The 14,138-nt window shown below is 63.3% G+C and overlaps 1 protein-coding gene across 1 annotated transcript; it reads right to left on the reverse strand.

Moving 5' to 3' along the window:
- Positions 1–1,912: 1,912 nt before the first annotated feature.
- SIPA1 (signal-induced proliferation-associated 1) lies at positions 1,913–13,664 on the reverse strand. Its single transcript, XM_055580795.1, has 16 exons — positions 13,594–13,664; positions 10,411–11,182; positions 9,705–9,832; positions 9,442–9,618; positions 7,139–7,313; positions 6,327–6,430; positions 5,941–6,098; positions 5,245–5,854; positions 4,676–4,950; positions 3,448–3,666; positions 3,234–3,345; positions 3,031–3,139; positions 2,832–2,933; positions 2,669–2,723; positions 2,405–2,483; positions 1,913–2,298 (listed from the first exon to the last, which is right to left on the reverse strand). Exons 2-16 carry the CDS (start codon positions 11,084–11,086, stop codon positions 2,152–2,154), a joined length of 3,126 nt encoding a protein of 1,041 aa, XP_055436770.1. The 5' UTR covers positions 11,087–11,182; positions 13,594–13,664; the 3' UTR covers positions 1,913–2,151.
- Between the last annotated feature and the right edge of the window lie 474 nt (positions 13,665–14,138).

Below are 14,138 nucleotides of genomic sequence, written 5' to 3' on the forward strand. Positions count from 1 at the left end.
GGGAACACAGGAGGCCCAGGGTGCAGGTTCCTATGGCGTCTACGAGAAAAGATGCCAGCTGGCGGCGGAATGTTGGGGAACCGGAAAGCATCTAGCGACTCGTGCTGCTCTGCGGCGTTTCTGTCGGGGGGCGGGGTCTGAAGCAGGTGTGCCACCCTGGGGCCTGGCCCAGCGGTACTTACGCCCGAGGGGCGGTGCGTGCGGAGGTGAGGTTTGCAGCTGCTGCGCTGCGGGCGGGGCCAGGGCGAGCGCCGGGAAGGACCTGGCGGGGTGGGAAGACTCCTCGCCGGAGGAAACTGATGGCCGAAACTGCCCGCAGTGTCGCCAATTAGTGAGTTCGGGTCCTCCACCTCAGGCTGTGCCTCGCTCTTCTCGGCTTCCCCAGTGTCCTGAAGTGACCTCCCGCGCTCCCCCGAAAACCCTCTCCTGGCCCTTCCCACACTCCCTGAGTGACCTCATCATGACCATGGCTCACCAGTCCCAAATCCTTGTCTCCAGCTCAGACTTCTCTCTCCTATGCGCCCGCACTCTGGACATCTCACCCTGACATCCCTCAGGTCTTTCAAAATCTCGGTGCTCCAAGGGACCCGGCCTGCCCTTTCCCCGCAGTCATGGCCTTACCAGCCTCCAGGGCTCCAGTTGGAAACCTGGCCACCACCGTGGATTCTGCACCTTCTCCCCTAGCAACTCGAGTTCACTTCCTCACTTGGTCCTGGCAGATGTGCCCGGTTATCCCCACCCCCACGGCCATTCCTTAGTTTAAGCAGCCACCTTGCCCACTGGGGCTGCAACTACAGCCACTTCCCTGGCCATATCTTCCCTGTAGGGCTCTGACACCCAAATCTCATCACCCTCCCTTTGAACATCTACCCACCACATCACCAGACCCCCGTTTTCTGCAGACTCACAGCCAGAGAGTAACCAGAGCCCTCCACCCTGCCTGTGAGGGATCCTCACTACAGTCCACCAGGTGAGAGCTGGGACCCAGTGCTGGGAACCCCAGTGCCCCCATTCACAGCCCTTTCTGATTCAGCTCCATCCTCCTCGACCCTGGGTCCCTGCAAAAGCCAGTTCCAGTACAGTAGGCCCCCAACTGGTCCTACCCAGGATACCCTTGACTTCTCTATCTTGTGAACAGGACAGTGAACCTCTGCAACTCACATTACCTCCTCCTGATCCCCTGACCCTGTTTCTCATAGCCTGGCTCATCCTGCCAAAGCCTAAGTCGGTGGCTTGGGTCTCAGCAGGGCTGGACAAGGCATGTAATGCTAGGCAAGTCAGTGCCCTGTCTGGGCCTCAGGTCCTGAAAACAAAGTTTAGACACAATCCAAGTTTGGACCCGCTGATGGACCTGCCACTCATGGGAAAGAGCCCAGCCTGGTGAGGAACAAGGCGTCAGAGGCTGGTGAGGAGGAAAGTGAGTTGGAGACATGGAAACATCTCCCAGGCAGCTAAGGCAGAGAAGCTCCTACCTCTGGAACTGGGCCCTGCAAGATCTGGCCAGGTGACAGGAGTGCCAGGCTTGGGGGCTCAGTGTCTGCAGAGGAGAGGACTTCCTGTACTGGGGTCAGGGCCTTTAAAGGGGGGCATGGCCAGCAGCTTCCTTCCCCTGCCCAGCAGGTCCACGCTCTGCCTCTGATCTCAGCCCCTCGGGTTTGGTTGCAGGGAAAGGGCCTGGCTCCTACAGTTAAGCAGAATCGGTACAGAGTGTGGCGACTTGCTTCCCAACAGACCAAGTAAATGTTTGTGGGACAGAAAACAAGGAATGGCCTAGTCTCAGAGAACCCCCCAGTTTGTGGCAGCCCAACTCTGAACCAATGTCCCCAGGGCTTCCCTAACCAGTCCCGGGAGCTTGGCCGGAGCCTATGGGAGCAAAACCCCTTCCCCCATCACGTCGTGAACACCTGTGTAGACACAAAGAGCAGTGGCTTCTTTATTCCCTGAAGTCCCCTTTTCTCCACAGAATATTTACAAATGGGTGGGGTGAGGGCAACTGTGTCACCGAATAACGGGCCGGGGAGTGGGGCAGTGCTAAGACGCGCCTCGCGCAGGGAGAGTTCCTGAGGAGGGCCCAGTTTGTGCGGCCCAGGGGCCCTGAGCAGCCGGGCAGTTCCAGCAAATGGGCAGCCAGGCTGAGGCCTGCCTGACGGCTCAGGCCAGGTCGGTGGCCAGGGAGCCCAGCTGCTTGGAGGCCAAGAGCAGGCGGGTGGCCGCACTCTCCGACTCGGCCTGCAGCCGCCGGTTGTTGTGCCGCAGGCTCCGCACCTCCTCCTCCAGGGCCGCCCTGTCTGCCTTCTCCTGAGGGGGCGAGAGTTGGGGGAGGCAGGAGTCAGGGTGGCTGGGCCCCCAGCCCCGCTCCCAGGGCACCCCTGTGAGTCCCCGCGACCCGCGGCCGCCATGTCACCTTCTGCAGGTCATCCTGCAGCTTCCTGAGCATGGACTCCAGGTGAGAGACCTTCTCAGACAGGCTCCTGGGTTCTGGCCTGGGAACATGGAAGTCAGGATTCAGGGGGACCGGGGCTGGGGGTGGCACCACGGGCTGGTACCCAGACCCACCCGTGTGAGAGGGGCCCAACCCCCATCTTCTGACTCAGGTGTAGAGCTTCCCTCTAATGCGTGGGCATGAACACTGGGCATAGGGTGAGGGGTAGGTCGGTGGGAGGCTTACTCAGCATCAGACTTCGGAGTTCCCTTGGCATCTCCGCGCTCGGGGATGGGCTGTCCTGTGGGGACCGAGGGACCGTCCGGGCACGTAAAGCGAGAGCGCCCCACTCTGGCTCCCGCGCCCCTGATTCCCACCCCCTACCCCCGGAGCACCCTGGTGGCCTCACCCTCCCGGGAGAGCGACTCCAGGATGGTGTTGCAAGTGGAGGCGATCTCCGAGATGGACTGCCACTCGTCTTCCAGGGTCTCGCTGCCCGCCTCAGACATGACTGTGGGCAGCGGGGCTGGGCTCAGCCAGGGAAGCGCAGGCCAGGCCCCCTCCCACTCTGCTCCTAGACCCCCACACCACCCTTGCTCCAGACTCACTTTTGCTGATAGAGTTCCTCAGAGACAAGGTTCGTGGCAAAAAGGAGGCCCTCAGCTCTGGGGCCGGTTCGTCCTTGTCCTCAAAGCCACCGGGGCTGCCTGGCCCGTCCTGGGGGGCGGAAGTGGGTATAGATGGGGGATGCCCATCATGACCACTGTGCCCACCCCTGCTTGTGGGGCTCCAGAGCCTTGCTTCTGCTCACCTGAGTGGGGGGTGTCTCCCTACCCTCACTGGGTGCTGCCGGCTTGGCTGTGGTGGCGAGGAGGAGGTCTGGGGTGGTGTTGGGCAGGACCGGGGCCTCATCGGACAGGGAGCTGCGAGGGCAGGGACGGCTCAGCACTGGGAGCTGTGCCCGCCTGTGGCCCCTGCTTGCAGAGGCCTCCTGGGGTGCAGGAGAGGGGAGGCTGAGGGGGTACCTGCTGGGTGACGGCGGGTTCTGGCTGTGCAGGAACTCGGTCCTCTCCTCCGCCAGGTCCCCAGGCCCTGGAGGACCACCACTGTCATTCAGGCACACTTGCAGCAGCTGCTTCGTGTCGGGCAGTAGGGCCTCGGCGGGGGCCTCATCCTGCACCGGCTCTGCAGCCCCCCGCCGGCTAGGCTCCTGCAGAGACAGTGTGTACAGCTCCGAGAAGCTCCTGCGGGGGGAAGAGGGGGTCAGGCGGAGTGTCCAGCACCACCAGCCCCACTCCCAGCTGTGCCGGAGGCTCGCTTCCAGGAGGAAAGCACTCCCAGCTGTCTAACAACAGTGAAAGAAGTCTGCCTGGCTGCTGGCCATTGTTCCCGCGGGCATGTGTGTCCGTGTGTGACACCGCTTCAGTCATGTCTGCCTCTTTGAAACCCCATGGGCTGTAGCCCACCAGGCTCCTCTGTCCATGGGACCTCAGTTCAAATCACAGGGTTGCCCGCGTGTATCCTGAGTACATCACTCTGTATGTCAACTTCTCCAACTGTGAAATGGAGATGATACTGCTGATCTCCTGGCTTGCTGTGAGGGTTTAAATAACATGGGAAAACCACTCAGCGTAGAGATCCACAAAGTACTGCCTGGGCACAAATCCAGCCTCTTGGCTTTTTTTCTGTTTTAGCAGATGTGCCTGTTTCTGGAGTACTGAATACTAAGGATAGGTTTTTACGATCTTAAATGGTTGGGGAAAAAAACACAGAATGTATCAATGGCATGTGAAAGTCATATCAAATTCAAACGTCCGAGTCCACACTCATCATTTATGTGACATCTGTGGATGCTTTTGAGCACCTGTGAGAGAGTTGAGCACCTGCAGCAGGGACCAGATAGCCCAGAAAACCTGAAATATTTTCTGTCTTTCTCTTTACAGGAGAAGCCAGCATGTCCGTACTTTAAAGTAACAGGTAGTCAGTCAATAGTGTGTGTGAGGATGTCTTTGAGAAAGCTAGGGGGGCGCTGCACTACGATCTTTCCCGCAGTGAAGACAGTGCTTAGTTGGCTTCCTTCTACCCATAAGGAACGTGCCGTTCAGAGAAATTAAATAAGGGACGTGGGGTTCTCTAAGGGAAAAGCCTCCACGCAAGGTTCCTGTCGCCAGTGGGACACAGTAAGCATAAGCTAAGCGACGCGGTGGCCAAGCTGCCCGGTCCTCCCACCGCCCTGCGTCCCGGCGCCCTGACCTGCGGGGCCGGCCGCTGTCGTCGGGGGGCAGGACGGTGACGCAGACCTTGGGCGCCGAGCGCAGCAGCTGGGCAGCGGCCTCGGGGCAGAGGCTGGGCAGAGTCTGGCCGCACACGCGCAGCAGGCGCGCCCCAGGCCGCAGCCCCGTCGTCTCGGCGAACGTGAAGCGCTCCACGTGCGTGATGAAGCCGGCGGCGTCCACCTCGAAGCCCAGGCGGCCTTGGCCGTCGCGAGGCAGCGCCAGCTCGCGGGTCTCGCAGCCCCGACTCACCAGCTGGGGCGGGGCGGGGCAGGGCGTGAGCGGCGCTGCGCGCGGCCCCAGCGCCAGCCCCGGGACGTCCCAGGTCACACGGACCCTTTCCCACCCCCAGCCCATCCCCCGGGGAGGGCATTAGCAACCACTCCGCGGAAGAGGGCCTGGGGACCCCCAGTTCCAGCTCTACCAGGCTCCCGGACTGGGTGTGCCCCCGCCACTCCGACTCTCCCTTTCGCAGGAGAGGCGGCGGAAACGAGGGGTCCCAAAGCAGGCTCCTCCCTGCCGCGCCCCGAACTTAATCCCGCGCCTCACCTGCAGGCGCGCCACGACCTCGCCAACGGCTTGGCCAGGGGGCCCGTCGAACCGCAGCGTGATCGCCTCCCCGCGGCCGTAGTACAGGTCGAGCCGCTGCTCGGAGAAGGTCCAGGCCAGCACGTCGCGACAGGAGCAGTTGAAGACTACCCGGCCATCGCGCGGCGCCACCAATACCAGCGCCTCGGCCGAGATGCCCAGCAGGCAGGGCACCTCGGCGCCTTCGGAACTGCCTGCCTCGGCTCCGGCCGCGCCCCGCGCCCCAGGCGCCGCGCGCACGCCCCACACCAGCGCGCCTGCCGCCTGCAGCTCAGCGCCTGAGCCCCGGGGGGCTGCCCGCCGTCTCCCGCCCAGGGAAGGCAGGCCGAAGCGCGACGCCGAGTCCAGCGACGTGGTGGTCACCTCGTTGGTGGCCAGGTCCTGCAGGTACTGCTGGCGTGTGCGCGTGGCCATGGCGTGGAACTGGCGTGCGTGGCCCGCCGCCTGTTCGCCATTGAGCGCCTTGGCCAGCAGGAGGGCCCGGAAGTCGGCGTTGGCCGCGAAGGGACCTCCGCCAGGCGGCAGAGCTGGCCCGAAGGCCGGCGTGTCCTGGGTGCGGCTCACGGCCACCCTATGGGGAGGGAGGCCATAGTCAGGGGCAAAAGGAAGGTCCAAGAAGAGGCACCGTTGGCAGAACTGGAACCCTGGGGTGCCCACCTGTAGGAGGTGTGCGGAGTGCAGGGCGCCTCCGCCCGTACCACTAGGAATATGTGCTGGAAGTGTGAGCGGATGGTGGTGGGGCAGAAGGGCTTGCTGCCTGGTTCCTGGAACACGATGGTCACAATGTCGTTGCCGATGTGGCGCTTCCGCAGGAGCTGGGGGTTAGGAGGAGGGGCATGTGAGCAGGGCTTCCCCATGTCCCTGCTCATTCAAGCCAGGCAGCGCCTGGGCACCCGTGGCCCCCACCGGCCCCCCCAGTGCAGGCCTGAGGTGTCTGTCTTTGGGGAGTCACACTAGCTTGGAGGGAGAAGCTGGGGGTCAGCAGAGCTCAGGCCAAGGTCCCCGCAGCACCCCTCCCTGGTTCCCCAGAGCCCCCGTCACACCTGCTGCTGGTTATTGGGGGTGTACGGCAGCATCGTGGATACGTGGAACATGATCTCATGGTCCTGGTACGTGGTGTAGAGGGAGTGCGTGCCTGTGGAATCCGCTGTGGCCGGGGAGTTGGGGACACCGCGGGAAAGCAAGGGGAATCTGGGTGGCTTGGACCTGTCGTCCCTGCCCACAGGCTGGAGCCTCTGTCCTCCCCAGCCAGCAGGTGGACAACTCCTTCCCACCACCAGCCAAGGTCTAGGCCACGGGCTCCAAGGGCCTCAGCCTTGACTACTCCCCTTTCCCCTCCCCCCCACCACTCCCTCCCACCACAGGATCCAGCCTGGGGTTGGGATGCTGAGACAGAATGAAGACAGAAATGAGAAACCATCTGCTAAGAGAGGCAGGGGCGGATGTCCCAGGAGAGGAGAGATGTTGGCCTAGGCACCAGCATGTGCGGAGCAGCTGAGAGAGGAAGGCAGGAGGTCACCTCCCAGGAACCCCGGGACCTTTCCAACACAACAGGCTGGGGCTGGGCTGGGGCTGTGTTTGGTGGGAGGAAGTGGTGCCCACAAACCCCCATGGCCCAGCTCCGGCAGTAGGGCACCAGGGCTTTGGGGGACAGTCCCAGCCCCTCCTCCCAGCCTTCGCAACCCCTGATGCACATCCTCAGCCTACCCGGAAAACTCTCCACCCCCGGCCCCAGCCCTAGGACAAGATGGGACAGAAAAGTGAGCCGGCAGCTAGTTCTTGGCAAGGCAGCCTGCCCTTCAGCATGGGTCTCCGCCCACCCCACCCCACCCCACCCTGACCCCCTGGGCCTCACTTTTGGTGTCCAGCTGGGCCCGGTAGCTCTCAAAGCCTTTGAGCCGCACCACGTCGCCCAGCAGGGTGAGAAACTGCATGAAGGCGGGTCCTGCCTCCTGGTTGTTGTACATCTCCTCCTCTGAGCCCTGGCCCGCCCGGCAGTACAGGATGCCCACCTTGCGCTGGAAGCTCAGCTGCGGGGGGAGGGCACAGGCGGAAGGCTCAGGCCTCCATCTCCCAGCAACACCCCGGGGGGCCTGGGGCATGGACGGGACACTGGCCTGGGGGTGGGACTGCCTCTGCCCTCTCTAAGCCATGACCCTGTCAAGTGGGTTCGGTCTCTCCTGCTCTGGGCGCTCAGGAGGGCAGAGGAGGGCAAGGTGGGAAGGAACCGAGAGGTGGCATGAGACCACAGAGGACGTGGTTCACGGAAAGGACCCTGCACAGAAGGTGCTCGATCCCAATCAGCGTCCACACAGTCATCCTCCTTAGCCCAAGGCCAGCCTGTCTTCCCCTCCCTGGAGTCCCAGGCACCTCGACCGCAGCCTCTGGAGCCCCGCACCACCTCTCACCCTCTGCTCCCAGCTCCTCTGGCTCCTTTGCATCTGGGCTTAACTGTGCACAGCTCAGGGCGCCCTGCCACCGTGCCAACGAGCCCAGGGCCCTCCAGCTCCTGCCTCCCTTCTTCACAGTAAGCCTGTCTACACCCACAGTCCCCACTTTCATCCCTCCTAACCCCTAGAGCCCCACACTTCCACCCCAACTTTTAAACCCTGAGCCCCTCTTAACAACCACAGGCATGGCCTCACCCTGGCATGCTCTCACCCTAGTTGGCACTTGGGACAACAGGAACTTCACTTGGCCTGTGACCCCAGGGACCACCCACTTCGTGTCCGGGCCTCTTCTCCACTCCTGCTCTTTGCCCTCGGTGGCCAAAGCAGCCGTCTCCACGGACGACACTCCCATCTTGGCCTCCAGCACAGCCCCTTTCCCGGCTGCAGCTGCATGGATGTCCTTCTAGCACCTGGCACCTCACCTCCTCCCTGTGACTCTTCCCTCCCAACCATCCTCCAGGGTCCCTGGCTCCACAAAAATACCACTCTCAGGGGCCAAGAAGGAGGGGAATCTCACAACACCCCCACCAGCCACTCTGTCCCTGGACTACCGCCTCTTCACCTCTGCCATCGTCACCACCAGGCCTGGCTTGGACAACTGCAACCACCTTCAGCCTGGCCTCCAGTCCAGCCACCACACTGCAGCCAGAGGGCTGCTTGACCTCTCAGATCTTCCACGGCTTCACAGTGCCCTCGGGACCAAAGGCCAGCCTTTGCCACCCTGTCCCCACTAGCTCCACTCCAGCCACACTGAATGCCCACAGGGTCCTGATGCAACAGTTCTTAGTCTCTAAGCTTCACCCACGTTGTTCCTTCTGCCCAGAACATGCCTGCCCTTCCTGGTTTGAGCTCTTGCATTTCCTCCATGATGCTAACCTCCTGGCCAAGGAAGGCAATCAGCCCCACCCTGGTGTCCCACAGAGCCCTCAGCATCCCCCTTTCACTATTATCCTGCTCATCATTATCCATGATTCTCTGTGGGTCTCTCCCCTACCTGGCTGTGAGCTACTTGAGGACAGAACCTGGTCTAGACAAGTCTCCAGCATCCAGTCTGGAGCCTGGTACCAAGGGATGAGGAAATGTTTGTTCAGTGACTGACATTGAATGACCAAGGAGGAAAGTCAGGGCCAGTGGGTAGTAACTTTCGGCACAGGGGAGGGAAGGACTTCCAGCTGGCTTGGGTGGGCCCACAGTGGAAGGAGCAAGCACCCCAAACTAGCAGGAGACCCAGCAGGGCCTTGCAGGGCAAACTGACAAAGAATGAGAGGGACTTGCAAGAAGAGGGAGTGGCGATCAGACAGTGCTCCTCAGCTGACAGGCACATGGGAATTATCTCGGGATCTCTTCACGTGCAGGGCCTGAGTCAGTAGGTCTGGGTTAGGACCCAGAACCTGCCTTTCTAACAAGCCCCCAGGTGATGTGGATGCTGCTGTTCCTGAGAGGCAAGGTTCCAGATGACCTCTCATGCCCTCCTTTTGAAAAGCTAGCTCTTCTGGGGTCCCCGTCCAGCTCAAGATCAGGGTCAAGGCTGGGTGGCTGGGAGCTGGGCAGACTTGATTCAGACTAGGTTGAGCTCTAGGACAAGGGTGTGCCCTGCCCACTCACCACTTGCTCGTCCAGCGTGAGGTCAAGGCTGGGTGGCTGGGAGCTGGGCAGACTGGGTTCAGACCAGGTCTAGCTCTAGGACAGGGGTGCCCTGCCCACTCACCACTTGCTCGTCCAGCGTGAGCAGCGTGCGAGGCACCTTGGGTGAAGCTGAGCCCAGGCGCAGGCAGGTGGGGCTCAGCCGCGGGGCCACATGCTCTAGAAGCTTCCTCGGGGACAGGCCTCGGGGGGGCCCTGGCGGCAGCGCGTCCTCTGAGATGGTGCCTCGGAGGGTCCGGAGCTAAGGATGGGATGTAGGGGCGCTCAGGATACATGCAGGCGGCTCCAGAGGCAGTCCGCGGCCTGGCTCCCATGACCCCGGCCCACCTGCGTGGTCCGCACGATGATGCGGTAGCTGTGCAGAGTGCCCCCTCCGCTGCTGTCCTTCTCCTCCCGCCGCAGGCTCACTGCCACCGGGCCCAGCGCCTCGTCCAGGCCAAAGAAGTTCTGGTGTTCTGCCGGGAGCAGGAGGCAGATGATCAGCCTCGCCCCTCAGCAGTCCCACACTCGCTCAACCACACCCATCACCAAGTCCCCCTCCCAGGTCCCATCACACTAGCTCAGATCATCCCCTCCTCAGCCCCGCCCACCTTTTACCAAGCCAAATCCTGACTTCTGTCCCACCTATTATATGCTTGGGCCCTAAGCCTTGCCCGTATATCTCGCCCCAGATCCAGAGGGCCATGCCTCCCTGCTCCAAAGCCTAGATAGATCCTGCATGGCCTTGCCCAGCATGCCCATATTCTTCCCCAGAATATCCGGGGCTCTCCCGTGTGAACACTGATGATGACAAGGTGCCCAGGTGCAGGGGTTCAGGTTTCAGCTCCCAGCAATAGCCCTAGGAAATCTCTCCCCAGCCCAGAGGAGTACGAACCCGACAGAGGCAGAGGAACATGTCTGGGTGTGAGGGGAGGCCTGGCTTGGCTGCAAGGAGGTGGTTACAGCTGGGCAGCCTTGACCCAGAGACAAAGCCTGACGTTTAACACAGCCAGGGACTCGACAGAGAGGAGAGCGCGCTGCAGGTGACCCTTACCTTTGCCATAGAAATACTTGCGGTAGTAGCCGGCGCCCAGGTCTGCGTGCTCCAAGCTGTAGGCGGAGGTCCGGTTCTGCGGCTCCTCCAAGACGGACACGGCCGCGTTGGGCAGTGACGGGGGCACAGGTGGAGACACTGGCCCCCCCAGGCCCAGCTCGCCTTCGCCCCCGAGCTCGCTCACAAAGCCAGGCGCCTCGAGCAGCAAGTCCGAGCTAGCAGTCTGGTCCTGAGCCGCGGCGGGGGTCCCAGAGCTGGCCTCCGCCTGCGCCCCTGGTCCCCGGGGCCTTGGAGACCAGTCAAAGAGCAGGCTCTGCACGTCATAGTGGGCGAAGCAGCGCGGCTCAGGCACCGGCGGGAACTCAGGCTCCGGCTCCTCCGCCGGCAGCCCCAACAGTGCCAGCGGGTCGGAGAAGAACCGGGCCGGGGGCGCGGCGGGGCGGCTGGCCTCCTCGTGGCTGTGGGCGCGGGCACGAGGGCTGGCCGGCGTCGGGGGCCTAGCCTCGCCTGCATCGCTGCCGCTGCGCACGAGCGGGCCCCGGGTCGGCCTGGGCTCGAAGGTGTGCGGCGTCAGCGGGGGCCGGGCCGGCTGGCGCAGCTTGCGGGCGAAGAGGTCATCGGTGGGCGCAGGGGCCGGGCCCCGCCGAGGGCTCCCCACGCCGCCGCCGGCCCACATGGGCGCGCCTCGGACCTGGGGACCTGGCTCTCCGGGTGCCGGGCCGCATTGGCGGGCGCGGGTGGTTGGTGCCCAGCCGGCAGGCCGGTTCCTGCCCTGAGGGAAGAGTGGGCTGCTGAGAGGGGCCTGGGGAGAAAACAGGAACCCAGCCCCCAGCCTGGTCCTCCCCACGCGGGTTGGCTTCCGGCCCCCTCCGCGACCATCAAAGCCGCTTCCGCTTTCCTGGCCACTTCCTCGTCTGCCTGGGGCTGAGGTTTCAGCCCCCTCCTCCAGCTCAGCACAGGGCAGGGCCAGGGGCTGGGCTGTGGCTACCTTGGCCCTGAGGGTCTGGGAGCCCCGGGCCGCCCTGGGGCCGCCAGGGGTCCCCAGCTCCCACTCACACACCTTGGCTGTGGTCTGGGCCCAGGGTGAGGGTCCCCACCAAGACCTGGCCCAACCAGACAGATGATTTGTCTCCGCTGGGACGGGAAACCCATGGGGCCACTGGTGTCTGGGTCCTGCCCACTTGACAAAGGGAGGACGTCCTGTCCCCAGAGACCTTCCTCCCTGCTCCTCCCACTTCCTCCAGGATCCCAGAGGAACTAAGCACCCAGCGGCTGGGTCTCAATGCCCTGGCCCTCAATGCCTCGATACCTGAAGGACGAAGGGGTTCCCAGGGGGCAGTGGCAGGTCAGCAGGGACAGCAGGAGGACTTCCTTCAGTGCAGGAAGTGGCCCCAGCTCTGGGCCCAGCCCCCTGCCCGGCCCCACATCCTGAGGAAGGTGCTGGGGTCACACCAGCTCAGTCATGGGACCTCGGTCACCCCAACCTGATGGACGGGTCTGGGCTCACCCTCCTGCAGGCTTCTGTGGCCCTGCCTGGGGGGAAGGGAGGGAGTCTTGGTGACCAGGCCCCTCTGCTGGAACTGGGACCTATGGGGACTTCGGCCTACCTGGCCACATTGAGGCTGACAGGGCATTCTGAACCCCACATGACAATCAAACCGAGGTCCCCATAAGGGACTGCTCTTGCCCAGGGCAACTCTGTATCAGCTAGGATCTGAACCTGGGCCTGTCAGTCTGCAGGGCCTAAGCGATGCTGTACTTCCTCACTCCGAGCTCTGTGTGAGTAGGTGTGGGGCAGGTGGGGGGCTGGGCTAAGGCTTGAGTTCTCACAGGATGTACGAGTGAGACACCGAAGGCCCCAGGGACCTGCTAAGTGCGGAAACGTGTCGAGACCAGGGGCAGGTGTAAAAGAAGGGTGGTGTGAGAACGTGAGGCGGCCACCCTCAGATGAACCCAGGATGGAGTGGGTGGCTGGGGCAGGGCTGTGGGTGACCCACTCGGGGTGCAGGCACCTGCTGGCGGGTTTTCATGCGTCAGCTAGGGCTGCCTGGGGCTGGGCTGGGAGGGGGTGGGGGCACACGCTCTGCACCCCTCAGCTAGAGCTCTAGAACCAAGCAAGGGCAGGCCTCCAAGAGCTCAGAGTACCTCCTCCCTTAGCTTCTTCTAGGACAAAGTTCTTGACACTGACCCTGAACCTCTGTTCTCTCATCTCCAAAATGGGGTTAATTAACCCTTCCTGTCCCTTCCCAACCCTGCCAGGAGATTGCAAGCAAAGGGAAGTGAGCGAAGCTGGCCATGTGTTAAGCGTATGGTGGCAGATGCAGGCCCTGGCTCCATGGGCCAAGCTCTGGGGCCTGGGCTGTGGGGTGTGTGTGTGTGTGTGTGTGTGTGTGTGAAGTGTGTGTGATGAGGTGGGAGGGGACACGAGGCAGGGGTCTGTGCAGGCCCCCGCTCCGTGCAGGTCGAGCTCTGTGTATGTGTGTGTGAACAGCTGGGGGCTGCTTCTTGCTCTGGCTCAGCAATGGCTGGGCTCTGGCCCTGCCTTGAGGGGTGTTCTTGGGCTCTGCCCCCCACCCAGCAGCTTCACACAGGGTCCATTGAGGCCAGGACATTCCTTGCGGCCTGTGTCACTGGCGAGGAGGGGGCCGGCCCGCTCCCACAGATCCGGAAGGCCTGGCTGCCCCAGGAGGAGGCTCTGGACGCTTCCCAGCACATCTGGAGGTCATGACCCCATTTCTACTGCCAGGGGGCGCAACAGATGTTTCCTCCCAGGCCAGGCGCGGGACTGGGGGGCGGTGTGCAAAAGCTGGGTCGGAGGCCGCCCCGAGAGAAGGGGAGCCCCAGAACAGGGGGTGCCCGGCACACAGCCAGCACACAGCCAGCAGGCAGTCGGACAGTCGCCAGCTCCTCTGAGAGGAGCCGGTAACCGCCGCATCCACTCACTCACCCGCCACAGGCCAGGCCGGGCTGTCCACGCAAAGGAGGTGGGGGCGGCACCAGTCAGAGGCAGGGGACTGGACGTGCTGATTTGGGACTAGAGCCCAGTGGGAGGTTGGGAGGGTGCAGGCGGCGAACTCGGCGAGGACCCCCTACCACCCACACACCACCCTGGCTGACCGGTAGGCCACCTCCTCCCCTGTCCCGCCCGACTCAGTGCCGCCGCTCCCCCGCTCCCGCCAGTACCTCTGGGGCTCCCGCCCGGCCGCCTCCTCCGGCGCTGGGGTCCCGCTGCCTGCTCTCCAGCGGCGGCTCCCGGCGCCGGCTCCGCCTGGGGGCGGGGCCACGCCGGGGGCGGGGCCGGGGAGGAGGGGCGGGGCCGGCCCGGGAGTCCTCCGCGGCGGGAAGCGCTGCGGGAGGGGGACTCGAGGCCTGGCCGCCGTCAGCGCGGAGCGCAGGCGGAGCGCCTGCCCTGAGCCATGCCCGGCCCGGCAAGCTGTTTAACTGTGGGGCTTCCAGCCCTTGGTCGAGAAACCGGAACAAGTGTACCGGCCTTCCAAACCAACTTGGGGGCTAGACTGGGACGCCTAGTGTTGGGCTGCAGCCTGGGCACAGAGACCAAGTGCTCAGGGAATGCCACTATTCATGAGTACTTGTAAGCGCTGCTCTACACATGCAGTCTCGTGTATTCTTAAAAGCCCTTAGGTGTCATCTCTTATTTACAACTGGAGAAACTGAGGCTCAGAGAAAGGCTCTGGCAAGGGTCAGACTGATAATTGCAGGAACGTGCC

Source organism: Bubalus kerabau, chromosome 5 (genome assembly GCF_029407905.1).
Source record: "Bubalus kerabau isolate K-KA32 ecotype Philippines breed swamp buffalo chromosome 5, PCC_UOA_SB_1v2, whole genome shotgun sequence".
Taxonomy (NCBI): Eukaryota; Metazoa; Chordata; class Mammalia; order Artiodactyla; family Bovidae; genus Bubalus; species Bubalus kerabau.

Coding starts and splice junctions, on each gene's coding strand:
- SIPA1 (XM_055580795.1), bottom strand. CDS start 11,086: ATGTGGGCCGGCGGCGGCGTGGGGAGCCCTCGGCGGGGCCCGGCCCCT. Junction 7,314..9,441: donor TCACGCTGGACGAGCAAGTG/GTGAGTGGGCAG, acceptor CTCCCCCCGCAG/CTGAGCTTCCAGCGCAAGGT. Junction 4,951..5,244: donor AGGTCGTGGCGCGCCTGCAG/GTGAGGCGCGGG, acceptor GCCCCGCCCCAG/CTGGTGAGTCGGGGCTGCGA.